The 27,386-nt window shown below is 35.6% G+C and overlaps 1 protein-coding gene across 5 annotated transcripts; it reads right to left on the bottom strand.

Annotated features, from left to right (window-relative positions):
- On the bottom strand, positions 1–27,329 carry INTS12 (integrator complex subunit 12). 5 transcript variants are annotated; one of them, XM_019927761.3, is made up of 7 exons: positions 27,218–27,329; positions 18,884–19,048; positions 15,982–16,134; positions 14,330–14,517; positions 12,462–12,621; positions 7,595–7,741; positions 1–4,346 (listed from the first exon to the last, which is right to left on the bottom strand). In XM_019927761.3, exons 2-7 carry the CDS (start codon positions 19,037–19,039, stop codon positions 3,762–3,764), a joined length of 1,389 nt encoding a protein of 462 aa, XP_019783320.1. In that variant the 5' UTR covers positions 19,040–19,048; positions 27,218–27,329; the 3' UTR covers positions 1–3,761. The 5 variants fall into 5 exon arrangements, with proteins under 5 accessions (XP_019783320.1, XP_019783322.1, XP_019783321.1 ...); XM_019927763.3 differs by having other exon boundaries at positions 27,150–27,262; XM_019927762.3 differs by lacking the exon at positions 27,218–27,329 and adding an exon at positions 23,228–27,117.
- Positions 27,330–27,386: the final 57 nt, after the last annotated feature.

Raw genomic sequence — 27,386 nt, 5'->3', positions numbered from 1 at the left:
AACAGGTGTATATATACATTTTATTTAGTATTTATTTTTAAATACAGATGCCTTAAACTATACACATAATAAAGTTTAGAAATTATAAAAAAAACAGTAATACAAAGTTACCATGGGTGCTTAAGTCATGTGAAAAAGTCACAAGGCCACTATATGAACATTCCTTATATTTTAGAAAAATATCTGGTCTTAGTATAAAAATTCTATGAAGGAGGAATTGTGCAGAAGAAATAAAATGCACATTGTTAATCATATAAATGCAGCATTGCATGGAATACTTTTAAGTGCTGGTATATTCCATATCTTCCCTAAACTATAACTTGGACTTTTAGAGATGCTTGTCACTATTTGTGATGAATATTTAGATGATTTACAAAAATTAGTAAACATGGAATTAAAAACTCTTCACTTTTCCATAAACTTCTTGGACTTTTGTCAATTGCAAAAACCTCTCAAAGTTCTGTGAGTAAAGAGAGGAAATCTTCATATTCTAAGATGGCAAAACCACTTTACTTAAATCCTGTTTGTCATAACTACAGTTTCTTAAGGCACTCAGTGCACCCTTCAATACTGAATACATCTAGAAACCTCACAAAATTTAAGCTAAATTAGGCATATAAGTTTACATTATAGTTGATGAGGAAGGAATTAAATTTGATTGATTGGAAGGACACTAGACTTTTTACTCTCGAGATATCCTACTACTTATGGAATGATACTATTTTTAAAGTCTATTTAAAAAAATTTTTTAAATTATCTCCCTCCTCTTATATATACTAAATAGTATATATATAAAAAGCCAGTCATTAAATTCTCTGTGATCTACAAGATTATTCCAATATAAAAATCTTTTACTCCAGGAATTCAAGCTGAGTCTCTGTAAGCCAGTTACTGCACACACAATATTACACTCTAGATACAGACAAAATTTGCTTTAATTTTTCAGGAAAATAAGTCATTTTAGTATATACCAGAATAAGATGTTCTTGTTCAAAAATCTAGGGAATGTATTCTTAGTTAATTAAATACAGCTTATCTTACTTTAAAGAAATAATATTATGGTATGTAAATGTATGGCTTTCTCTACTTGCTTATATAATTTTTATAATTATTGCACCAAGTGTATTTCTATAAAATGATGTATTTCCTATATAACCTATGGTCATCACAGTTTATAATCTGTTACTAATAAACAGTACTACCACATCCTTGTTAAGAGTCAGAATCACCTAACCTTTGAATATTAGAGGTCTTTCATTTGATCTCATTCATTATCATCATACAGGGGGAAACCAAGATTACACAGCTAATACATGGAGGGACTGGGATTCAAAAACAGGTCTTCTGACTTTAAGCCAGTGTTCTTTTAACGTTTTCTTTAAGTCACTAAATTATCTGATTAAATAATCTAATGGAAAGCACGATATACAAAACAGAAAAGTGATATTGACCACATTTCTACTAAAATGGGATTTGAACTTACAATCCTAAAAGCTTGCTTTTTGGCTCAGCTATATATCTGTCTATTCATTCACTGAGCCAAAAGCTGCAGTGGGAATACCATGGTGTGCAAGACAAACAAAATCCTTGCCGTCACACAATTTAAATTCGATGGGAAAAACAAACGATACATAACAGAATAAAAGAAGTGATAAATATTATTAATATAAAGCTGGCCACTTTCATCACATGCTCAGTTAAAAAGCCTTGTAGCTCACTTAATGATACGGTAAAAGCAAGGTCTAAGAGCTACTTGAGGATAAACTCTAATACCAAATATACCTCTATAAAATACCAAACTGAGTGAGTTATACGTTACTAGATGTATGCATCCTACACATATGTGAAGATTCTAAATATATATTTATACACATAATCTATACAAAGAGCCATGCTCAATAAAAGTTAAATTACTTCCTAAAGTTTTCTAAAGTCTTCTCTGAAATACTATAGAAAGTAAAATAATTGCTTCTCTTTTCAACTCTCTTCAGCAGATGTTTTGACTATGATGGGATAAAATTTTCCATTACAGGTGCCAATTGCCAATGTACAACTGTCTGCATTATTGCTTTAATTTCTTGTAGGTACTGAGGTTATATTAACTGTTATAGTTGTTGAGATGAACTTGTGTCACACTGTCGTTTTATCCAGTTTAGTCCAAACTGGCCCTGAACTATAAGCAAATAGTGATGAATATACATTATTTTTTTGGTCTTTTGACACTAAAGGGGACTTGGAGTTGATGCCAAATTGGTATTTATTCCACAGAAATCTGAGTTTCTCAAAACAAAAACATCTGCAGGCAGATTTTAAACATGTAAATAGATGTTTACTCCACTTTGTAAGCAATGGATTATTTCAGTACTGAATCGTAATTTACCATGAATAATTTAGTGCCATTATTTAACAAAGCAGTTTAAAATATCTTTCCTTAAAAAAGACCAAGTTTACTTTAAAAAGCTTTAAATTCACAGAAATCATTTATCAATATATTTTAGAATAATAACATGAGGAAAATATAGGAATTAAGGGAAAGGGTTTGAGATTAGAGGTTTATAGTGAAGTGTTAGTTGCATACATCAAAGCTGAAAGAAAAAGGCTGCTCAGTCTAGTGAATGTAGGAATTTGCTGGACTTCTAGTTTCTGGATGAAATGAGGTATTCATGAAGTATAAAATATATAAAAATGGCTGCTACATTTTGCTATTGCTCTGATCCAGAAAGCCTCATGTCTTCTGTCAGAGTATGTATGTAAAACAAGAGCAGGATAATTTGCTAGCTTGCAAAGTCAACAACTCAGACCCTTCATACTTTCTGACTTAATGTACACACACACACTTCAAAAGAATCTCAAGAATTAATCATTATATGGGAGCTTCTTTTATACAAAGTTAACTAAAATTAGGTAAATTGCTATAATATTTTGGGCAGTAAAAATAAAATCGCCTTTTTTTTCATGGTATAGGAAGATGCTATCAGTATGTAAACAAATCAGAAATTATCCATCCACAAAGACTCTTGGAATGGGTATTTTCCTCAAGAATTCTCAGGAATGTGTGTAACCAGGAAAAATCAAAAGTCAACATTTATTAAGCATATACTATGTGCATATGTTACACTGGCAATGTGATGAAACTGGGAAATGTGAGAAAACTATTGCACTGAAAGGGCATGGGGGTTCACAATCTATTGGAAGAGATAAATCCCTAAATAACTGATATGAGGTGACAAAAAGGTAAAAACATAATACAGGGATATGAGAACTCAATTATGAAAAATTAATTTTGAAAATGGGGAGATGAAATATTTGGGGGGAGAGGGAGAATCAATTGAAATGAGGCTGGGACTGTCAATGAATATCCAGACTATGGCAGGGCGGGGAGTAGAAAACTTGGGTCATTCCTGGCTCTTTGTAAGGCATCTTATTCAGCAGGATCAATTATTGGGACTTTGCCAGAAGATGAATTTTTAAAAAAAATTCACATATGCTATCAGTCTTCTGGAATTCCAGAAGTTTTCATCGAGAATTAGTCATTCTAATCATTGTTTTCACATACTATGAAAACTGTCAAAAGAAAAATGCTAAACAGATTTAAAATAAACATTTCCAAGTTTCATTAACTACTAATTAGCATTTTAAGGTAAGAAATAATAAATTTCATTATGAAGATTTTTATTAAATTATAGTATACTACAGTTTATGTCTTAATAATAAGATTTTAATCTTTAGGGTAATATGATATAAAAACCTACTTGGCCACATTACTTCTTGAGTTTCTTTTGGGCAGCCTTCTTCTTGACCATCTGTAATCGCTTCATGGCATTGAGTTGTGATTCTTGTGAAGTTGGACCTTTAAGGGATGCTGAGGGAGAGCTGCTTGATTCTGAAGTGGTTTTGTTAGTGGTACTTCCACTAGGCCCTGATGTCCCACTATTTCCATTCCCACTTAGTTGGCTGCTGCTTCCTGGAACCAAACTACTTGGACTGGGAAGACCTACTTTGCTAACATTGTCACAACTAACTGAGCGACTAAGGCCAGTTTTGCCCAAAGTTAGAGGTGGAGGTGGTTTCAGTGGTACAGTGGGTGAAGTGCTGTTACTGGAACCTATTTTGGAACCTATTCCACCTTTGGATGATGTTGCCAGACCAGTCAAACCCACGGGCTTCTGGTTAGCTGATGAGGTAGCAGGTTTCCCGCTATTGTTTTGGGTTGTTGAACTCAATTTTGCTGTGGATGGACCAGCAGAAGAAGTTTTGGCTGCAAAAGCTGCCCATCCAGTTAGGCCACTAGTTGCTGAAGAGGAAACACTGGTACTAGAAGAATTTCCTGAAACAACCGTGGATGCCTAAAAAACATAATATAAATATTAGAGCCAAGTGTAATTAACACCTAATATAATATTCTTAAATATATAACAAGTTTAATGGTTAAGACATTTTATACGAAAATGATCTGGGAAATTTAAAGCATAGCACCAAAATTAAGTTCTGCTAAACTGATCTGAAAAAACACATACAAGAAAACCTATCCATAGCTAATGGGTGCTACCATTTATAAAGCAGAAATTATGGGATGTCATATTCTTCTTCTAATCACTGCAGAAAAAAATATATGGGAATTCCTTTTTGAGGACTGCTCCTAGATTTGGTTACAAGCCATATCAGAAAATCAGATTTAATGCTTTAACTTGTTTTTCACCCAAAAAAGTTACTATTTAGCTCAGTAAAACATCTAATTCTTTAGGCTTTGCTCCAAATGACTTGGGGATCATTTCAAAAACAGAATCCACTCTTAATGGACAAAAATGCTCACGCCCAGGATATGTAGGAGATGTCTGAGATGAAGAGATTCACTCAATAAATATTGAGTGAATACATAAGATTTTGAACCTATTTTTAAAAATCCCCCACAAATTTTGAGCAAATAGCTACTGCATTGCAAAATATATACAGATACACCATGTTAACTACTTGGAATTGTACAACTCTAAAGGTCGAAATATACTAAAAAGGTCTCATGACTTTATTTTCACAATTTGTCCATGTTTCCACTGAAACTATCACAAAGAGATCCCTGCTTCTGTATAACATTTTTAATCAACTGCCTCATAAGCTGCATAGTGACATTTTGGGTATGCCTGACTCACTCCCAGATGTATTTCTTAAAGGTATAACACTTCAATTTCTCTAATTAACTTCCTTGGCCAGTCAAAAGCTAACAGTGATACCAATGTCGCTACATAAATATTGTTCTTATTCATATGAGAACAATTTTTTTCACCTTAACGTTTAGGGAAAAATGCACTTTGTTCAAATTAATTATGGACTGAATTTCTCACTGGCACTTTTTCTACCTTCATATTCTTGAGATTCACAAAAGTGTTAAATACGTAAAAGGTAAAGTCTTACAAATAGTATCTTACTTTAAAATATGGTAGTTATCATGCTTAAAATATACTCAGTTATATTTTAGAACTGAACTCTGAATGAGTTGAGAAAAACGTTTTTAGTTCTTACAAAGTAGCCATCAATATTGTCTGCATTAAACATTTTAAACCAATGTGAAAAATAATGTAAACAGAGTTCTCTGAGGTCTTTATCAGAGGAGGGTCCAGATTATTGTTCACATACTCCAAAAAACGATAGGATTTTTTTTTTTTTTTTGCCATACTTGGGCCTCTCACTGTTGCAGCCTCTCCCGTTGCAGAGCACAGGCTCCCGATGCACAGGCTCAGGGGCCATGGCTCACGGGCCCAGCCGCTCCACAGCATGTGGGATCTTCCCAGACCGGGGCACGAACCAGTGACCCCTGCATTGGTAGGCGGACTCTCAACCACTGTGCCGCCAGGGAAGCCCCGATAGGATTTTTTACAGTAACATCATACAATGACTATCTCATAAGGTTATGCAAAGAAGATAAACTTTACATCAATTACAAGTTCCTAGAGATATGCATACAGGTAATGAAAAAAAGTTAGTCAAGGAAGCAAAAGGACACAGGTGTAGCAAACTTTTAATTTTCAGTGATGAAAGATCTGATTTTTTCCTTTTCTTTATATTAAACATAAAACTGCCTGCTATATGGCTAAATGATCTTTCAACAAACTTCACAAAAGAAAACCCATCTGAAGTAATCAAAAAGACCAACACTTATGAAGTACAAAGCAAGTTTTGTGTGTATGGCATTTTATTTTAATGGTTTGCTGTTACTGGTATTGCTTTTCAACTGAATGACAGATGGCTTATAATACTATCAGGATGCACAAAAGTAAAATAACACAGACAACGGAGACCAAGTAATTTCTTACTATTCCAGTGCAGAAAATAAATTTCACAATTGTTCTCAACTAAAAATATTTTCTTGCCTATTATCCTAGTTAGAAAGCTATTTTTAAATTGCTTTTTATATATAAATGGGAACAATTTTTTTCATAGTAAAAATTTATTGTATTTTATCATAAAAACGTCAAAACCTCTTCTTAATCAGAACAAACATGACAGCCAAGGCTTTAATTTATTTGCTGTAAAATAATTTCAAATTGGTTTCCTAAAAATAAACTTTAGTAGTAACAGGTTAGTATAAAAAGCTACCTAAAAGTGATTTAAGTATAGAATATAGCAACTCTAATTATTTTCAATAAGTTATTCTTACTTCTATTCTAGCTCACCAAGTTTCTATGTGACAAATCAATAATGGATATCCCTTGGATATCAGCTCTTCCCTGGTAAATTAAATTAAAAATGATCTGCAAATAAAATTATCAGTATCCTTCTCAGAGTACTTTATACTCATATTCTTTATCATCAAACCAATGTTCTTGATCTTTGCTACTTACAGCCACTTGGACAAGGTAACAGCTTTAGAATTTTCTGGGGTTAACCTTTGAGAATTTGGGGCTAACATTTTTTTCTTCCATCTTTAAAATTCCATCTTCTGCTTAAAATTGGAATGTGAAACTCAATAAAAGCATTCTTTTTGTTATAAAATTAGATTAGAAAAATATTTTATTCCATGATATCAAAATGCCAGAATATTAATAATAATGTAGCATGATATCAAGGATGAAAATCTAGGAATGAGAAAGGTGATACTCTCACTAGATAATCTGGCTCCTTAGTAGAAGAGAGGGCCAATTCATGGGGAAAATTCATGATAATAATAGAAAAAAATAAGACAAAGAAGAAAACTTCAATAGCCAATAAGCAGGAAGAAAAAAGCTATGGGGCCAATCAGCACAAGTAATGTGAGGAGCAAAACTACTGCTACTGAGGAAAAAGGTATTTAGGATTTAAACCAAATTCCCAATTGGAGAGAAGTGGCTGACTACATAGGAATGGTAAAGAATGTTATCTTGGAATGCTCACAAACAGTTCCTAATCACCATAAAAAGAGAAATAGCAGAGCTCAAGATTAAATAATTACATAAATGTTCTCTTTCTACTTAATGTTAATAGTAATGTAGTCTTAATGTAGTCTTAATTTCCAACATATGGCCATTTAGTATACAAAGTTTCACATTATTTTTTTTCCCAAGTAACTATTAAGTCAACTAAATTTAAATCCAATCTTAGATAAAAATGGAATATACTATACCTTGACTTCTGATCTCTTAAATGCTAGAAAAGTTAACTCTTGCTTGAGTTTAGTTTCTGGTTTCTTAACCAATGGATCTTTAACAGCAGGAGCTACAGAAACAACTGTGGGGGCTGGTTTCTGTGGTGGTTTCTGAGTTTTTTGAGCCTGCAAAAATCAGTGTTAAGATTAAATTAGCTACAAAATCTTAGTTAAATGCACAGAAAGACAATAAAATCTATCACAGGACTCCTCATTGAATTGAAATACAGATGAACATTAAAAAAATATTGTGATGACACTGAAAATATAGATTCTTTGACAAATTATTTGTATCATCATATTAACTAATGGTTTTATAGATTTTATTAGTTTCTAAACAGTAAAGATAATACGAAACTTTAAAAATTATCCAGATTAGGGTTAATTAAATGTCATTTTAACAAAACCAAATTGATAAAAAGAAAAAGAAAAAAAAAATCACATAAGCATTTTCAGTTTTATTTTGACCAAAAATTGACTTTTCCTTTATTTTATATTAGGTACTTTACTAGACTCTCTTGTGAACTCTAATCATTTTTCAGTTTGTTCTTTAGTGTTCTCCAGCTAGATAATATTAACTATATAAACAGTATAGTGCAGTGTTTGAGAGGACAGTCTTTGGAGTCAAACAGAACTAGAATCAAAACCCAGCTCAACTACTTCCCTAGCTATGTTACCTCAAGTAAAATATGTAAATCTCTAAAAGTTTCATTTTCATTTGCAAAATGGGGATAATATCTTGTTTCAAAGGTGGGTTATGAGAATGAATTGTGATTACGTAAGCCTTTACATAGTGTCTGGCACATATTAAGTGCAGACAATAATAGTTACTATTTATTCATTATCATTATTTACAAAAGGTAAGAAAACTGAATCTGAAAGAACCCATCTCTACGGGATGGGTAAAGATGCTCCCTGCCATTCCATTGTCCTTGACGATCCTAATAAGGCCATGCAAGACAATACCAGAAAATTTATTAATAATGTGTTCTCATTTCTGGAAATTTGAATGCAGCTGTTTTATCTCTGTTTAGACTTTCTTGTGCTATGGTTTGCCATACAATATAATTTTCAGCCTTAAGTCTCAATTCATCTCATTTTTTATATTACATACTTTCCACATGAAAGTACACCTAATTTCAGACATCACTTATAAAGCAACACTCAGATCAAGAATATTATTAGGGATGCTGTTAGATATCTATGATAAAAACATCTCTTATGACCAAGAAAGATTATCTTACCCTCTACTGCAAACCACGTTATGAAAATGTAGCCTTCAGAGTAAATCAGAAATACATGGTTCCATACCCATGGCTTTCAATCTTATACTTCCCTCTATGCACATCAGTAGATGTGGTTAGACTCTGAAGACCCACCTAACTTGTATGCTTTAGCAGATGAAGATTCATTACAGTGAAGCCCAGAAAGAACCTCTGCCTGGGAGATCATGTTTGGATCTTTTTCTGCTTCCTCTATTTCACCTAGCCATCTTAGAAGCTGAGTAAGTAATACCCAAAACCCTTTGTCCTTCGCTGGTAATACTAGTTTAGGGAACTAGGATATTATCACTGCCTCAGTGTTGCTCAACAAAGGCACTATAATTTTTCATTGGGTGACTGACTCACATAGTGCAGAATATATGACATTCACCACTCAAGGCGATAGTTGCCAGTATGGCAGCAATCAAAATTACCATGTATTTCTATTACTGCTGAGTAGGAGTGTGTTACTACCTTAGATTGAGAACCACTGCAGTAAGTCATGAGTCTCTCACCTAGTGCTGGGGCAAAACCCATTACCTGGTAGACAGAAAATTACAAAACAAAAGAATAATCTTGGACCCTGCCACCCACCATTCTTAACTCTGTCTTCCCGTCTTCCTATAATAATGTGTACTGCAGAACCTGCCCTAGTTAAGAAATTAGTGCAAGGAGAAAGGGGATATAAGATGTTATTTATGGTATCCTTGAGATATCTTGGACCAATAACCAATGCACATATATATGAGAACGTCACTGAAAGCAATTATAGTAAGAATGACTGGATTTAGCATCCCCACCATTTCCAAATTTCTTTCTCTCACTAAACATTGTGTTTACCAGATCCTAATCTTCAGGCTCACTTCAGATCACATCTTTTGGTATTTCTCCAGGTCCACTCTTGGTGTATCTAATCATGTTCTGACATTAGTCATGGCCCCTTATTCAGCACTTGACTCTTGGACATACAGACTGAACTTACTGACTGCAGATTTCTGGTGCAAATCTATATTTTCTCCATTTATGTATCTTAAAATGAGAACAACAGAATGTGGGATGTGTCCAGTCCTGAGCTTTGCTCTGGTGCTTTGCCAGTGAATGAGACTAGGTCTTAATGACAAATTAATTAGACATTTAATTTGCAAAGTTGATAAAGAATAAAAGGTATCCCAGATGAGGAGAAGCTGAGAAGCAGGACATATGGGAACACAAAAAGTTCACCACATACTCAGGGAATGAACCATTTGGTCTGGCATGGCCACAGTATGTGGGTGTATATGATGAAGTGGTGGGAGAGAAGGATACAAAGGTAGAGTTGGGTCAAAGAGAGAAGGTCCATACATCCACCCTAACAAGGAAAACTTCATTATATAGGTAATCGAGAGCCACTGGGCACACTTAAACAGATAAAGTTAGATAATTACTTTAGAAGAATATTCTAACTGCAGTGTGTAAAGTGGACTGAAGGAGCTAAAGCAATAGACAAGAAATGAGGGGTTTGTGGGACAGGGTAACAAAAGTGAAATGAACAGATTTGTGAAATACATAAGAGGTAGAATTAACAAGTTTGGTAAACAAAGGGATGTGGAATTAAGAGAGGCATCAAGGATAATGTTTTCTAGTTCAGGCAACTGAGGAAAAATTGAGTGGAGAAGAAAACAATTTTAATTTTAAAAACATTGAACTTAAAGTAACTGTAGGATATCTGGTCAGCTGCCAAAATTCATTCCAGGAAGAGGGTTAGAACTATAAATATAGACCTGGTGTAAACTAAGTCACAAAATGTAAGGGAGTAAAATCTTAGGAGAGAACGGTACTTAACTTTATTAAGAGACTTACAATAAAATAATAATAAACTTTGAAGCTATACTAAAGAAAGATTACTGTCACAAATTATTTATTTTGACTACCAATTCTTAGTGACTACTTGTGTCAAGGCACTGGAATGCACTGTTGTGCTCACCTGTAATTACTTTGGTTGAGGTCCTGGGGGGCTAGTTTAAGTAATAAACTAAATAAAAATCAGATTGAGCAGAGAACAATTGTATCATGTCAAAGAAATTTCCCATTACAAACAGAAAGTATAAATACTACTGAAATGTTACTACTTTTCCTAGGAATAAAACATAATCTATTTCTGATTTGAGTGATTAAAAAGTAAAGTAGGCATCTTGATTTTTTTTCTTACTTTTAACTAAGTATTTCTAACTTTAAAAAGATATATTTGGTCAGAAAAATTTATGTAGAAACGCACTTGGTTAACAATATGAGAACTCTTCTATCAAGAGTCCCTAATCTTCTGGAGAAAACTACAATTCAAAATGATACATGCACTCACTATGTTCACAGCAGCACTATTTACAATAGCCAAGACATGGAAGCAACCTAAATGTCCACTGACAGATGAATGGATAAAGAAGATGTGGTATATTTATACAATGGAATATTCCTCAGCCATAAAAAGAATGAAATAATGCCATCTGTGGCAACACGGATGGACCTAGAGATTATCATACTAAGTGAAAGAAAAAGACAAATACAATATGATATCATATGTGGAATCTAAAATGTGACACAATTGAACTTATTTATGAAACAGAAACAGACTCACAGAAAACAGACTTGTGGTTACCAAGGAGGTGGGAGAGGTGGGGGAGGGATGGATTGGAAGTTTGGAATTAGCATATGGAAACTATTATATACAGAATGAGTAAACAAGGTCCTACTGTATAGCACAGGGATATTCAATATCCTGAATCACTTTGTTGTATACCAGCAACTAACATAACATAAATCAACTATACTTCAATAAAAAATAAAATTAAAAAAAAAAACAAAAAGAGAGTCCCTAATCTAAGGCAGGGGAGGGCGAATGGGGGAAGCAAACAAGTCACTGAAGTAAATAACAACTTGATTTCTTTAAAAGGAAGATGATAACATTCATCCATCTACTATTTAAATAAGTTAGAAAACTATCCAATATAACAAATGAAAACATGTTTCAGTACGAAATTAAAGACAGTTATGTTTGTGAGCAGTAAACTGAGAAAGTACTGGGGAATATAGGATAAATGGTCACTTAAAGACAATGAGAAGGAAAGACTAAGGAACAGAGAGAGAAACACAGGAGGAAAGACAAAGATGTACATACAAATACTGCCTCTGTACACAGTTTGTAAGTTTGGTGGTTTACACTCACTCAGGAATAGATATTTCTAATATTTCCTTACCAGACTCAGCAGAGTCTGGGGCTTTGTATCTCACCACTTCCCACAGTGCTTTGTAGTATTTCTAAATGTTTGTAAATACACTGACATACCAGTAAGGAATATTTATATTTTGTGGGTCTCCAATTCTGATTTTTATAATAGAACAAGTTAAAAGCTGAGCAGAGAAAAATGCATATACATGGTCTGGTCCATTTAGGCATAGACACAAAAATCACACATATACACAAACATTTAAATCATCAGCTTATAAGATTTTTTTTCAATAACATAAATGTTCAAATTTTTATCTTAAAAAGCACATATCAACAAAGAAATTGACAGAGATTGTTTAAAATAGAGAAAAATGATTCCTACCATTCTTTTCATTTGTCTGGTACACCGGGCACAATACCACACAAGGCGAGGGTCATTCACTTCCTTGTCTGTCACCTGTGGCTTATGGCAATCTTGGTGGTAGAGATTATGGCATTCCTGACATTCTACTAATTGATTACCAGATGCCACTGTCATTTGCCTAAGAAAGTATACCATTAAATATTACATTTATTTGAATGCAACAATTTAAAGCCATTTTAGGGTTGTTCTGGTAAAGTTTGATAAATTAAAGAGGGTAAAAACCCCAGAAAAGCCAAAGAACAAAGTAACGAATCCCAACATTGTAGCCTGCACAAACAATTCATTTCTTTTAAAGGTTATGCTCAGCCATTAAGAAATGTATAAGATGACTTAAAGACTAAATTTGGCTATATTCTCCTTGTCATTTCTCATTGCAATTTTTTTCTTTCTCCCAGAAGGTACATAGTAGACTTTGGGTAGTCCTCCAACAGTCTCATAACATCTTCTTTGCACCTCTATTAAATTCATTTATATTTGCTGCCTACATATTGTTCTATCTTCTTCATTAATATTTGAGTTGCCTAAAGTTAGAAACTGGACCTAATTAACTATAGGGCCTAGCACATTACTGCGCAGACACAGGGTGTTCAATAAATAAATGTCTTAATCAACTAAATAGAATGCAGTAATATGTGTATCAAAAAAGTATAAATTCCAACAGCAACAGCCTTAGACTATCATAACAAGTCTCCTTAAGGAGGGTTACAATTACTAGTCCTTTCCCCCTTATTTTTACCATTTACTTCTTTATATAAAAATGATAACTCTTATAGTAGATAAAAGTTGAAATAAACAAATATATGTTAAAACAATGAAGCTCTAACGAAATGATCCTATTCAGAAGTACATTAACTGATTCTCTATAAGTTTCACAAAAGTTTATAGGTATGCACTCAGTCCCAATGCACCAGAATTTAACATTTTCATGAAGAAAACAGCAACAAAGGTGGTAATTTTTTCTGTTGTGCTAGGCAATGAAAGTCATTAACAATTAAAGACATAGCTCCTGGCATCAAGGAGTTTAAAATCTAATTATTCTGATTTTTAAGATGCATCTTCTACTAAGCAGAATTATCTATGTTTTTATAATTATGAATCCATGTTTCAAAACAACACTCAGAATAACCTACATGATCCATTAATTTCATTTCCATTATCCTTAGGAAAAGATTTAATGGTATTTTAGAAAATGATATATAACCATTTATTTTATAAATACTATCAACACTTCAGGAAAAAAAAAGCAACATAGTCTTCTTAAACAGAAAGATGAGGGGCTTCCCTGGTGGCGCAGTGGTTGAGAGTCCGCCTGTCGATGCAGGGGACACGGGTTCGTGCCCCGGTCAGGGAAGATCCCACATGCCGCGGAGCAGCTGGGCCCGTGAGCCATGGCTGCTGAGCTTGCGCGTCTGGAGCCTGTGCTCCGCAATGGGAGAGGCCACACAGTGAGAGGCCCGCATACCGCAAAAAAAAAAAAAAAAAAAGAAAAAAGAAAGGTGAAAATAATTAAGTCTGCTGAACAGACTCTTTCTCACTAAAAAATAAAGCAATAATTGCTTTCCCTCTAGAAGCCAAGAACGCAGAAAATATTACTACAACATAACTGATTAAAGATGCCTGTCAAGAATATAAAATTTTGACAATTTTTAAGACACTAAATTGCCATATGGGAGGTTTATCTACTTATCGATCTATTTATCTCCTACCCACCTCCAAATTATAAAAACAAAATAAAAAACACACCCAACAATTGGTCTTTTTTTTTTTTTTTAAGTTGTTTGCTCTTTACAAAGACACAAAAGAATCTGTGGCAAGGTACAACTAACCTACAAACAACACAGGCCAATCCCATCTCCATGGCAAAATCATCAGCACTGGTCTCCTCAAAGCTGGAAAGGTCAGTCATAGCTAAATCCTTGCTGGTTTGGACAGTAATGGGGGAGGACCGTGTCTCTGGTTTCTCCAATCTAGGTTTCTTTGGAATATCAACTCCTTCAGTGATGTCTGATTTCATCTATAAAAAGCACCCAATCAGAAAGTAACACGTTAGAATAAACTTTAAATCACTGAGAGATGTGATAGACATCTATCACATCTATCACAAGATAAGATAGACAGTGTGCAATGACCAAGTCCACTCAACAGATATTTTCACATAGCTAGGGAGAGATGTACACACTAAAGACCTGGAGAACATTTATAATAAATTCATAATCAGAATGTTAAAAGACTCCAACAAGGTAGAAATAAATAAATCAGAACAGCTTAGCATGCATCTGTATTTCTCTTTGTACTCTTTTATCCATTAAAGAATCCTGGAAGTTCAGTGGATTTACTTACAGTGCCCTCCCAACCCCCCATTGGATGCTTTGAATTGAGAAGCCATAGTACTACTAAGGCTATTTTTAAGGCTATTTTAAAATTTTAAATAATGAAGTAGTGATAGTTAATATATATTGAAAAGAAGTAAATAATGAACTTCTACCAGTCGTTCAGGCTTAACACATTGCCATAGTTGCTTCAAACATCCACTATGTCTAATAATGTTGAAGATGTACCCATCCTATTACATCCACTTATAGGTATACATCCTATAGAAACTACCACCATGTGGGCAAAGACATACGTATAAAGCAGCTCACTGAAACCCCACTGTAATAGAGGAAAAGGAGAAATAAGCTAACTGCTCATCAGCGGGGGAATGGATTAACTGGTTTATTTATAGAATTAATATTCCACATGTTAGCTGAAAGAAATGTTCAAATCTACGTGTATCAACATAGGTAAATTTCAAAAGCACATTGCTGAGTGGAAAAAGTTGCTAAAAGATATATATGAGATATATATATGGAAAATAGAGATATATTTTCTAAATATTGGCTATTCATAAACTATATTATATTGTTTTCTGTGCTTTTAAATTTATATAAAAACAATGCAATATAGTTTATGAATAGCCAATATTTAGAAAGAAGTATGAAAACACCCCACCTTAAGGGCAGGGGTAGTAAAAGTTTTTTTAAATGTATTTTTTACTAAGTGCTAAAATCCTAATAATTATGTGCAGAAATCATTCAAAATAGACAATCCAAGAGTTATCTGTATCTGTTATCTGTAACCCTGTTAAGGTACACCATTCTGTAACAAATTTCATGTTTAGTCATTTACATCTTTATTCTTTCCTCGCCATCTTTTCTTTTCAACAACAGTTCCATCTAGAATACTTGAGTTATACATGAAATTAGTACATCTTCTAGCGCTCAAATATTTATTGACAACGACTTCAGTAAATGGTTTTAAAATGTTTCTAAATTTTAATTTCAAAAAACCAATATCCATAATTATCAAAATATATTTACTGAGTGGTTATTATGTACTTTTACCCACTATTATATACAAAAAGTAAGCACAAAACGTTTTCTGGCCTATAAACTGATTGATTCATTGACTGATTTACTAGAGTAAAATAAAATCTTACTTTATCAGCAGGTCTCTTTTCACCTTCCTTCTTTACCTTTTCAGTTGTTAGGACCTTGCCATTATTATTGCCAGAAGGAAGAGTGGATGATGTTTTGGGCTCTTGCTTAATGGAAACAGTTTTTGTGCTTGAAATTTTGGGTGGTTCCACATCCTATAGGTGAAATTAAAAAGATACCCATAATTAAATATTCAGACTATCTAATATACTATTAAAAAAAACAGATCATAAATCTAAACAACTATCAGTTAAAAATTAAGACATCATGTAGTGACCAATGTGTTGCCTTCTTCTTTAAACAATTTTATTGAGGAATAACTGATATACAAACTGCACCTAGTTAAAGTATAAAACTGGATATGTTTCGCTCTATGGTTTCACGACAATCAATATAAGGAACATATCCATCATCTCACAAAGTGTCCTGCTGGTTGCCCTTTGTAATAACTCTTAGAGGTAGACATCCTAGAAAAACTTCACTCTTAGAGGTGGACATCCCAGAAAAACTAAGCTACCCAGTCTCAGGCAACCACATATCTGCTTTCTGCAACTATAGATTAGTTTGCATTTCCTAGAAATTTTCATAAATGGAATCATGCAGTATATACTCTTTTTTTCTGGCTTCTTTCACTCAGCAATATTTATTTTGAGATTCATCAATGTTGTTGAGTGTAGCAACACTGTTGCTGAATAGTACTCCATTGAACAAATACACCATGATTTGTTTATTCATTTACCTATTAATGGACATTTGGGTTGTTTCCAGTTTGGCCTATTACGAATACAGATATTATGAACATTCAGGTACAAATCTTTATATGGACATATACTTCCATTTCTCTAGAATAAACATGTAGGAGTGGAATGTCTGGATCACATGGTAGGTTTATGCTTAACTTTTTATGAAACTGCCAAACCATGTTCCAAAGTGGTATACCATTTTACATTTCCATCAGGAGTATATGAGAGTCCCAGTTCCTTCACATCCTCATGTCCTCACCAATGCTTGGTATGGCTAATCTTTTTAATTTTAGACATTTTAATAGGTATGTAGTGGCATATCACTGTAGATTTAATTTCCATTTCCCTAATGGCTAATGGTGTTAAAACATTTTTTTCAAGTGCTTATTTGCCACACATTTATCTTCTTTGCTAAAGCATTTGTTAAATTATTGAGTATAAAGAGATCTTCATAGATTCTGGATACAAGTCCTTTATCAGATACATCATTTGCAAATCTTTTCTCTCAGTCTGTGGCTTATCTTTCCCTTATGTTTTAAACTTGCAATCCTTGTTATTTTTACTCTTTGATATGTATATATATTTGTTATCTGTTGCTGTTAAAAGAAAGCTTATGCATATAGTAGCTCCTTGGAATTATCCCCAGTTGATAATGTTTATAAGCACACCACTGCTTCTAGGTGATTCTCACACAATTCTAGAGATGGAAATGTCCAGTTAAAGACTAAAATTAAATGAATCTGTTTTAAAAACACCTAGCAGAGTATTTTCTCTAAACTGACCATGAGAAGTCATTTCCAGTTAGAAACCTAAGGGCAGGAGGCTTTTTAATTGTAACAAATTTCTTATGTACTTTAACAGATGAAATTCCTTCTGTTTTAGAATCTCAAAATACTGCTTCTTTAGTAATAATAGGAATTTCCTGTTTGGCCTATATCCATACTCAGAGCAGAATGAATTTGTTAGTATATTTTGTTGAGTTTTATTAATTTGGTTGGCTTGAGCTCTTTGAACCTACCAGAATGAGAATGGTGAAAGAAATGAAGTCACAATGGCTTTAGTACTCAAAAGACAATAAAAAAGTTTGAGAATACTAGAGGTAGCTTTCAAAGAAGGCTGGGAGCAAAATATCACTGATCACTTGGACACTGAGTCTGGGACTTGGCCCTGTCTTGAGTTTGAGATTCTGGATTAGACTGAGCTAGTCGTGTAGTTCTGTCCTCTCCTTCTCAGTTTGGTATCTAGGTGTTCATAGGCCTGGGTGACACGAAGTTTCAAGGCTAGAGCTTTAGAATGGTTTGAAAGAATGTCTTAGGTATTAGAGAATCTAGTAAGAGCTATCATTCACTAAAAGTCTATTATGTACCAGGTAGACACTGCACTAGGTGGCTGACATACTTTATCTCTTTTAATTTTCACAACTTTGTAAGGTAGTTCTTATTATCCTCATTTTAATAATAAAGAAAGGCTGGGTGAAATGAAGTTACTATGTACCTCAATTTCCTTACTGTAAAATAAAAATAAATAATACCTATCTCAAAGGATAATTACCACAACTAAAATTAATGATAAACATATACCACTAAGAAAAGTACCTAGGACACAGTAAATGTTCACCACACTAGTAAGAGGTAAGCTGGGATTTAAAACAGGTTTGTCTGGTTCCAAAATGTATATTCTTTTCACATAAAGCTGCTTGGTCACTTTGTTATTATTATGGGAGCTACACAGTTCTCACATTTCATCTATATCTCCTTTATTCCTTACATTATCCTATACATATTTAATTCACTTCATTGCAAAATCCCTGTCCTTTTATTTTTCGCCCCTAAAACATTAGAGAATAATTATAACACAGGTTACGGTTTCATTCAGCAGCTTAAAAAAATACTCTGATCATAAGGAATTAGAAACTGAAATATATCTTAAGTGGGTTTCTATAGGAATAAAGTAGTAGAACTGAATATCCCCCACTCCCAGCTAACTTCTCTATATAGTGTAACAGTTCTCTGAAAGCTTGAAGGAAGAACACTATAAATTTCTTCATTCCACAAGGAAAGATTATTTGGCAGAGAGATTGTTTCGAGACATTCTAAATGTTAACACTGTTCTACTACAGGCTTTACAAAACTTCCTCCAAGCTTTTTATCCAGGTAGGTACCTTTTGAGATGGACGGTAACTTGAATCAATGCCCCGAGCCAAAGATTCATCAAGTAGTGCTTTCAGCTTTTCAGCAGAATCCTTACTCTTTGAATGTAAGAAGCCTAGTGCTTTCAAAAAAATGGGATCAAGTTCCAAGTTCACAGTAGCAGCCATTGCAAACACCTGAAGTAAAAAAAGAGAGGAAAGTAATTTACAGACAACGGGTAATTATCTGTCAAAGTTTTTCTTATTCTTTTGTTTATAATAGGTAATACTGTGCACCTGATACAAAATTCAAACTGTCCAAAAGGTTATTACGGATAAAAGTAAATTTTCTTCTTTTCTCTAACTGGCATTATCCAGTTCCTCATTAAAATGTCCATGATGAAAAGGAGTAAAGCTGCCACTCCTGAGTGCACTCCTGAGTGCACAAGGGAACACAGCCTAGTCTTTCTACTGACCTAACTTTTTTGGTTAGCTAGAGAGCTAACAATCTGTATTATGAGGTACTGAAAATATTGAAACTTAGAAGAATCCTTTTAATATACTAGAAAAACCGTTACTTGAAATTTCTATGCTGAAAATTAGAAGCCAAGTATTTATGGTTATGTATTTCCATAATCACAGATAAAAGGTTTACATTACAGATTAGGTGACAAGAGTCAGCACCTAGATTACGAGACCAGACCACAGATCACGTCATCAACACCAATTTGGAGTCAGTTCTTTTTATATGATCCTGCAATTATAAAACTGAACAGACTTTATACCCCTGCCCTAAATTACTAACATATTCCTCTAGCCAGTGGTCTCCACAGTGGAATACAGAGAAAAAAAATGTTAGAATTTCTTTTTTATTTTTAATCTTTTATTTAAAAAAGCTATTAATATACATAGTGATAGCAGTGTATGCATATAATTGGCAACTAAATACACATACAAGGAAGTGAGCTCAATTTTTTTACTCATGGAATGAATGATGAGAATACTTTGGAGACAAATACTTTAGCCTTTCTAGCAACTTCCAGTTTCCCTTTCCCTATTATATATACATAGTGGCTGCTTTAAGGTACAAACTTACCTTCCCCTTGAAAATCCCTCCAGCACTCATTCAGCTCAGCCCTTCCCGCTCTCCACATTAACTTCATTGCTAGTTGCCTGTCGTCTTCTAGCCCCTACTTATTACCAACGTATTCCCCTATATTTTCCATTTTTTTCTCAAGCAGTCCTTTTATCGCTTTACCTTTACTATCCCCACTCATCCACACAGACATCCCCTGTTTTACAGCCTTCTCCCAAGTAATGAGTTGTTCCTACTCAAAGAGCAAAGAGCAATACTCCATATCGCTGCTTTTGGAAAAATATTCCACGATCACCATGTATCAACATCTTCTCTTGAAATCCACACCTGCATCTTCATTGCTGCTATGTACAGAACATTTGCACCAAGCTCATCTTTCCCTCTCCCCCTGCCATCATCTTTGGTAATTTTAGCATATATATTGATGTTCTTCTCCAACTTCCTGCACTAGTTTTATTTAGATCTTCAACCTCAAGGAGCTTCATCTTCAGCCACTGAAACCTGAAACTTGACACGAGTATTCTCCTGCTTGACTACAGTCAATTCTCCTTTTTAACTACAATCTTCCATCACTCTATCTCTTTTACTGCTTTGACCCAGGAGCCTCCTCAGGGTACCAAGTCAATCTTTCTTTCTTTTAAAAAATTTATTTACTCCCATTCGTCTATCCTTTGAATTTATAGAGACCTCCACTTTATTGGTCCCTCTGCTTTCTCCTTACTGGCACCTTCTTGACCTTGTCCAACAGAAAAAACAGGAGTTGGGCCTAAAATAAAACACTCATGGTTATGTGTTTTATCCTTTATATTTTAGTTTTCTATCTTCCTTTCCCTCTCCCTTTTCTATTGCCTTCTCCAGTTTCTATTACTTCTCCTTTCTTACCAGCAAACGCACACACAGCAGTCCCCCTATTACCTGTGGTTTCACTTTCTGATATTTTAGTTACCTGCAGTTGGAAAATACTGAATGGAAAATTCCAGAAATAAACAATTCATAAGTTTTAGATTGCACGCCATTTTGAGTACTATGATGAAATCTCATGCCAGCTCCTTAGCTCAGTCCATCCTGCTTGGGATGTGAATCATCCCTTTGTCCAGTGAATCCCATCTGTTAGTCACTAGCCAGCTCAGTTATCAGATTGACTGTCATGGTATTGCAGTGCTTGTGTTCAGGTCACCTTATTATTATTTATTTAATGCTCCCAAAGAGCCAGAGTAGTGATGCGTGCTATTCAGATATGCCAAAGAAGTTGCAAAGTGCTTCCTCTAAGTGAAAAAGTGAAAGTTTTAAACTTAATAAGAAAAAAACTGTATGCTTATATGCTGAGGTTGCTAAAATCTATGGTAAGAACGAGTCTTCTATCTGTGAAATTGTGAAGAAGGAAAATTTGTGCTAGTTTTGCTGTCTTACCTCAGAGTGCAAAAGTTATAGCCACAGTGCATAAGTGCTTAGTTAGAATGGAAAAGGCATTAAATTTGTGGATGGAGGACATGAACAGTATATGTTCCAACTGACAGCAATATGTTGGGCCAGAAAACATTGAACATCTACAAAAACTTCAGCAAGAAATCCCCTGAAATGAGTGACACCAAGCCATTTACTGCAAGTAAAGGATGGTTACACAGATTCAGGAATAGGTTTAGACTGAAAAATATAAAAATTACTGGAGAGGCTGTGTCTGCCAATGAAGAAGCCACTGCCACATTTCTGGCAGAGTTGAAGAACCTGAGGAGAGAGACCATGTTCACATAACTTTTATTATAATATGTTGTTATAATCATTCTACTTTATTATTAGTTATTGTTGTTAATCTCTTACTGTGCCTAATTTATTCATAAAACTTTATCACAGGTATGTATGTATAGGAAAAAACCCAGTATATATAGGGTTTGGTACTATCCATGGTTTCAGGCATCCACTGGGAGTCTTAGAACATATCCCACATGGATAAGGGGGGACTACTGAATAGTGAAAGAAATTTATTTCCTGCTACTGAAGTCCTAAAGAGGTCAGCAACTGTGTAAATTTGTATAAATTTGTCACTTTATCTCCTTTATTATTTCCAAGAATATTTTCCAAGAGTTACACCAAATCATGTTACTTCTATATAGTTCTTTCCTGTATATTCTAAAACTCATGATCAAAATAGATTGTAAAAGAGCTTTCTTATTGTGGATTAGAATTCTAGAAAACAAAGTCCTAGGTGTGTGTAGATATAGATACAAATATATACAGAAATTTAATGCTTTAAATGTAGATTTAATTTCAAATCTAGATGTTGCTTTAAAAAAAGAAGAACACAGAAAACTAATAATAATCACCACTTTTAAAAATGTCAATGGCCTAGGAAGGTGGCAATAGTGGTGTTGGTGGGAACAAAGTCTTAGCTCACGTTAGGAGCTAAGACTTATATAACTTAGTTATATACAGTAAATGTACATAAGTAACACAGAAATTCCTACTTCTAAATAATCATCTTTTTTCTCCATCCTTTTTATCCTTTATGGTCCAGCCTTTCAAAGACTCTCTTTTAGCACTCTAAGCATCCTTGTCCCATAGTTAGTTCTACAGTTTCTTCTACTTTACAGTCATCCATCCTATTTACCTTCTCCCTGCCTGCACCCAAAATCTAAGTGCAGCTGAGAGGAATACATACACTCTGTATCTTCAGAGTCACTAATCCCACCTAGGCACTCAACACAACTTAGCAATCCTATCATGTTTCTCTGGTCAACTCACTTCCCCACTTTCTGCAAAGACCAGTCACATTTTCTCCATTTTCCTTGAAACTGCTTCTCTATCTTAGTAGATGTCCTCATCTACTTCACAGAGAAAACAGAAACTGTCAGAGAGGAACCAAATCAACTTTCTGGCACATCTACAAATATACCTGCTCCAATCCTTTCCTCTTTCCCACCTTTTAAATAAGAGGGTGGCTCTCCATGTAATGCCACCTATGCCTGGAACCTATCTTTTTCCTCCCCCCTGAAACCTTGAGCTATGAACTATTCCTATGTCTTCTCCGCCACTCACAAACCTCCCTCCCCCGGCCTCTTTCTTTCTACTGGCATCTTTTCATTGACCTTTAAATATCTTCTATCCTATCTTCTTCATTTTATAGCAAAACTTCTCCTACATTTTATACTTTTTCTTCACTCCTTCTGCTTATATAGCATTTCCTGCAATTTGGCCTTTGTGCCACCATACCATGGAAATATTTTCACCAAAGTATTCACAGCCTTAGTCAGGTAAGTATAATAAATACTATTTTTTCCTCCTACTTCTTTCTTGGTCTTCTTTGTAGATTCCTCAAAAATCTTGAGGAATCAAAAATGAGTTGCTCAAGATTAGGTTCTGGGTCTCTTCTTTCACTCTACACCTTCTTCTCAAAATGTCCCCTTTGGATCAGCAGCAACAGGCATCACCTGGGAACCTGTTAGGAATTCAAACTCTCGGTCTCCACAACCATAGCTACTAATGAAAACACTCTGGGAGTGAGGCCCAAAAATTTGCATTAAATCTTCCAGATGGTTCTGATCTACTCTAAACGTTTCAGAATTACTGCCCTAGACAATTTGACCTATACCCTTTTGCCAGTAATTATATATTTATCTCTCCAGCCCATGCATCTCTTCCAAGATTCGATTGCCAGCTTGACTTGGATATCTCACTGGTGCCGCCTATTCAACATGCCCCTAACAGAGCCACTCATAAACTCTTCTCTCAACCAGTTCTTCCCCTAATCTTCCCTTTCTCAAATGATACTTATCCCATTGCTCCAGCCAGAAACCTGAGAATCAGCTTTAACTCCTTCCACTTCAACTCCTGCCTCCCATTCAATCACCAAACCTCTTATATATATTTCAAATTCATCTACCTTTTTCAATCCTTATTACCACACCCTAGACCAAGCTACCATCATGCAGCTATTATCTGGCCCACTGTAAGAGCTTAATCAGAACCCCACAATTGGGACTTCCCTGGAGGCGTAGTGGTTAAGAATCCACCTGCCAATGCAGGGACATGAGTTCGAGCCCTGGTCCAGGAAGATCCCACATGCCATGGAGCAACTAAGCCCCTGCACCACAGCTCATGAGCCTGCACTCTAGAGCCCGTGAGCCGCAACTACTGAGCCCACGTGTCACAACTACTGAAGCCCGCGTGCCTATAGCCCGTGCTCCGCAACAAGAGAAGCCACTGCAATGCGAAGCCCGTGCACTGCAGAGAGTAGCCCCTGCTCGCTGCAACTAGAGAAAGCCCGCGCCAACAACAAAGACCCAATGCAGCCAAAGGAAAAAAAAAGAAAAAATTCAAAATCACTCTTGCGCCTTTCCAAATATTTTTATATCATCCACTTGCTTAAAATACTCCTTTTCACTTCTTACTGTCCAAAGGTTAAAGAACAAGATTCTTAAAAAGGTCTCTAATGCCCTACATGATCTGGTAATACATGTAAAGCAGTTACAACAGCACCTGGCACAGAGTACAATTGCTCATTAAATGTTACTTAGTATCTCAAGCTATTCCCACTTTCTGTTGTAACCACATGACTTATTTCAAATCTTTCAACATATACTCTTTCTTACCCCAGCTCTTTAGTAGAAAGCGTCCCTTGCCTCATCTTATTCACCCTTCTCGTCTCAATTTTTTTCTGTACATTCCCCTAACAAAATAAGGAGTCTTACTGTTATATGGTCCTAAAACATCCTGTATTTACAAGTCATAGCTATTACACTGTTAACTGTGTAAACAGGGTTTGTCTTTCTCACTAGAACGTAGGTTCCATGAGGGCCAGCACTGACCTTACCTACTGCTGTAATCCCTGTTTGTAGCAGAGTGCCTGGCAGATAGCAGGCACTCAGTAAATGCTGGCCAAGTGAATACATGTTATTCACTTTCTCTTTCAAAAATCTTCCTCCTCCACGAGTAACACTCAGCTTTCCTGGTTTTCTTTTTCTATCTCTGGCTACTCTTTCTCTGGGTCATCTCTTCATCCCCATTGCTCTTGGTATTGCCCAAGTATCTATTCTTGTCTATTTTCTTTAGTTCTGCTACCAATTTCTTCCGTGGTAATCTTATATATATCATGTTTTCAACTTGATTTCACATGTTTATCCCCATTCCAATCTCTATTAAGCTCAAACCCCACAATTCCAACTGCTTAGTAAACATGTGTACCTGGTTGCCTTAATGGTATCTCAAATTCAGTTATGATTGAAATTGAGATTATGAATATCTTCCCCCAAAAGTTCCCTGTCCTGCACTTTCTTTCAATAAATGACACACTCTCCATTAATCGGGTCTGAGGCCTAAATCTCTGCCTCACTGAGTTCTCCCCAATTCCTTATATCTAAACAATCAGCAGGCCTTTCCTGTGAATTCTGACTCTGCAACGTTTCTCACATCTATTCCTGTTTTTCATTTCCACAGTTACTATTCAGATTCAGGTCGTTATTTGCCTTTTGTACTATAGCAACAATCTAGTTATTCTTGACTTCAACACTGTTGCCATATTAATGTTACTGCAACACATTTTTTTCTTCCTTCTTTCCTCTCTTTCTTTTTTCATTTTTTCCCTCAAAAATTAAGGCTTCCCACTGCCTTTAAAATAAAGCCGAATTTCTTGGCCTACCATTTAAAAAGATTCAGTAACTGGCACAAAAACTTTAATTCTTCATCCCCAGACCTTCTGTAGTGCAGAGCCATTAGCTGGGCTTGCTAATTCTACTCATTTTTTCTGACAAGCTTATAACCCATTTTTATATTTCCAAATGCTATCAAGTCCCAGTTCAAATACTCCTTCTCATGAGAACTTTACTCACAGCTACTGTGTTCCTCTCTACACCCTATACAACTAATCTTGTCCTCCTAGGATATCTCAAAATGCATTCTCATGGTACTGGAACTTTCTACCTTGAACCACACTCTTTTTTTGTACATTTGTATATTCTCTATAACACTCTGAGTACTTTAAGGGGAGAGGCTCTCTTTTTTGCCTACCCCTTCGCTATTTTGCAAAGTACCACAAAATAATGGCTTTGGAATTAATAGAGATCAAAGTATAAAGGTCTTTCCTCTTCTTCTACACAATTCTAATCATGTCCAAAATCTCTTCACAAAAAGCAATAAAAAAGAAATTCTAAGCCATCCCCACCTAACTGCCCCGCCCCACAAACCCTCAAACATCAAAAAAAGAAAAGCAATACAAAACAAAAACACCTCTTTCGTGACTGGGAACTTGTACAATGTCCCTATCTGCAATACTCTCTTCCCAATCCTTCATCCGATTTAAATTCATTAATCCCACTAGACTGTAAACTCCATGCAAGCAGGGACTTGTTATTCAGTTATATACCTAGTGCTTGGAACTTCACAGATTCAAAAGTATTTGTAGAGTGAATGAACTAGGTTTCGTGTAAATGTCACTTTCTAGGGCTTCTGTGATTTCTCCAACCCAAATTGGGTACTCATATATAAATATATTCTTTTCTCTAGACCTCATTTCCCACCCTATATGCGAATCTTAAAAGAAGTCTAAAGTTGATCATCTGCATGTGAACGAGATGAAGGAAATCGACCCTGTTCACGCAGAGTGCAATATTAGGGTTGCCATCACATAACGGCTCTAGAAAGCTTTTCTCTTTATGTCTTTGCAAGCTCTTGCAACCCATTCTAATAAACAACCTTTTAAAGATGCTGCCCTTTTCATTCCCTCACTGAGTTCTTGGCCCTGGATTACACTGAAACCTTAGGCATACGTCCGGAAACATAAGGGAAGCGGAAAGACCCTGATTCCAAACCAACCAAGTGATAGTGAATCTGAAGAGCGACCAGAGACACGCAGACAAGGACTGCCAATCTTTTTTGATCAAAGTCATAACACACCCAAGGCCTAGCACAGGGGAAGGTCCTTGACAAGTGAGCTCGAGAGAAGGTGAGAGGCCGACAGAGGGAGCTGTCGAGAGAAGTCGCCAAAACCTTCCGAGGAAGGTCGGAGACAGGGTTCCAAGGACCTAGTCCCTGGGGCTGTGCCCTCGGTCCGCGTGCCCCCGGTCCACGTGCCCCAGCCCGCCACAACCTCCGAGGAAGCACTACCCTCACTTAAGGGGTGAGCAGTCATCCTGGGCACTCGACCGCCTGCAAATTACGAGGTGTCCCCACAGGGAACGACGAAACTAAGACCGCACGGAACTACTCTCCCACCTCGCCCCTCGCAAAAGTCTTGAGCCTCCCACAGTCGACTGGGAGCCGGTGAGCTGGTAACAACTCACCGCTCCGCCCCGCTGCCCCGTCAGTTCCCGGTGGCCTCACGAACCGCTCCCGGCAGCAGCCGGCTCCGAGAGCGGAAAAACAAAGGTTCCCGCAGCAGGGTCGACCGGGGAACGTATTGGCTGTGCGACGGTAGGAAGTGACGTAACCCACTCCTTCCGGTCCGCCGGA

Source organism: Tursiops truncatus, chromosome 5 (genome assembly GCF_011762595.2).
Source record: "Tursiops truncatus isolate mTurTru1 chromosome 5, mTurTru1.mat.Y, whole genome shotgun sequence".
Classification (NCBI taxonomy): Eukaryota; Metazoa; Chordata; class Mammalia; order Artiodactyla; family Delphinidae; genus Tursiops; species Tursiops truncatus.
Note: the sequence above shows the minus strand (reverse complement) of the source record. Positions and strands in the feature narration are given on the sequence as shown.

Excerpts from the sequence above, each read along its gene's own strand:
- INTS12 (XM_019927760.3), bottom strand. The coding sequence starts at position 19,976 with ATGAGTGCTGGAGGGATTTTCAAGGGGAAG. Across the intron at positions 19,049-19,946 it reads GAGGGATTTTCAAGGGGAAG|GTGTTTGCAATGGCTGCTAC; the intron begins GTAAGTTTGTAC and ends TTTTTACTTCAG. Across the intron at positions 16,135-18,883 it reads GTTACCGTCCATCTCAAAAG|GATGTGGAACCACCCAAAAT; the intron begins GTACCTACCTGG and ends TTTCACCTATAG.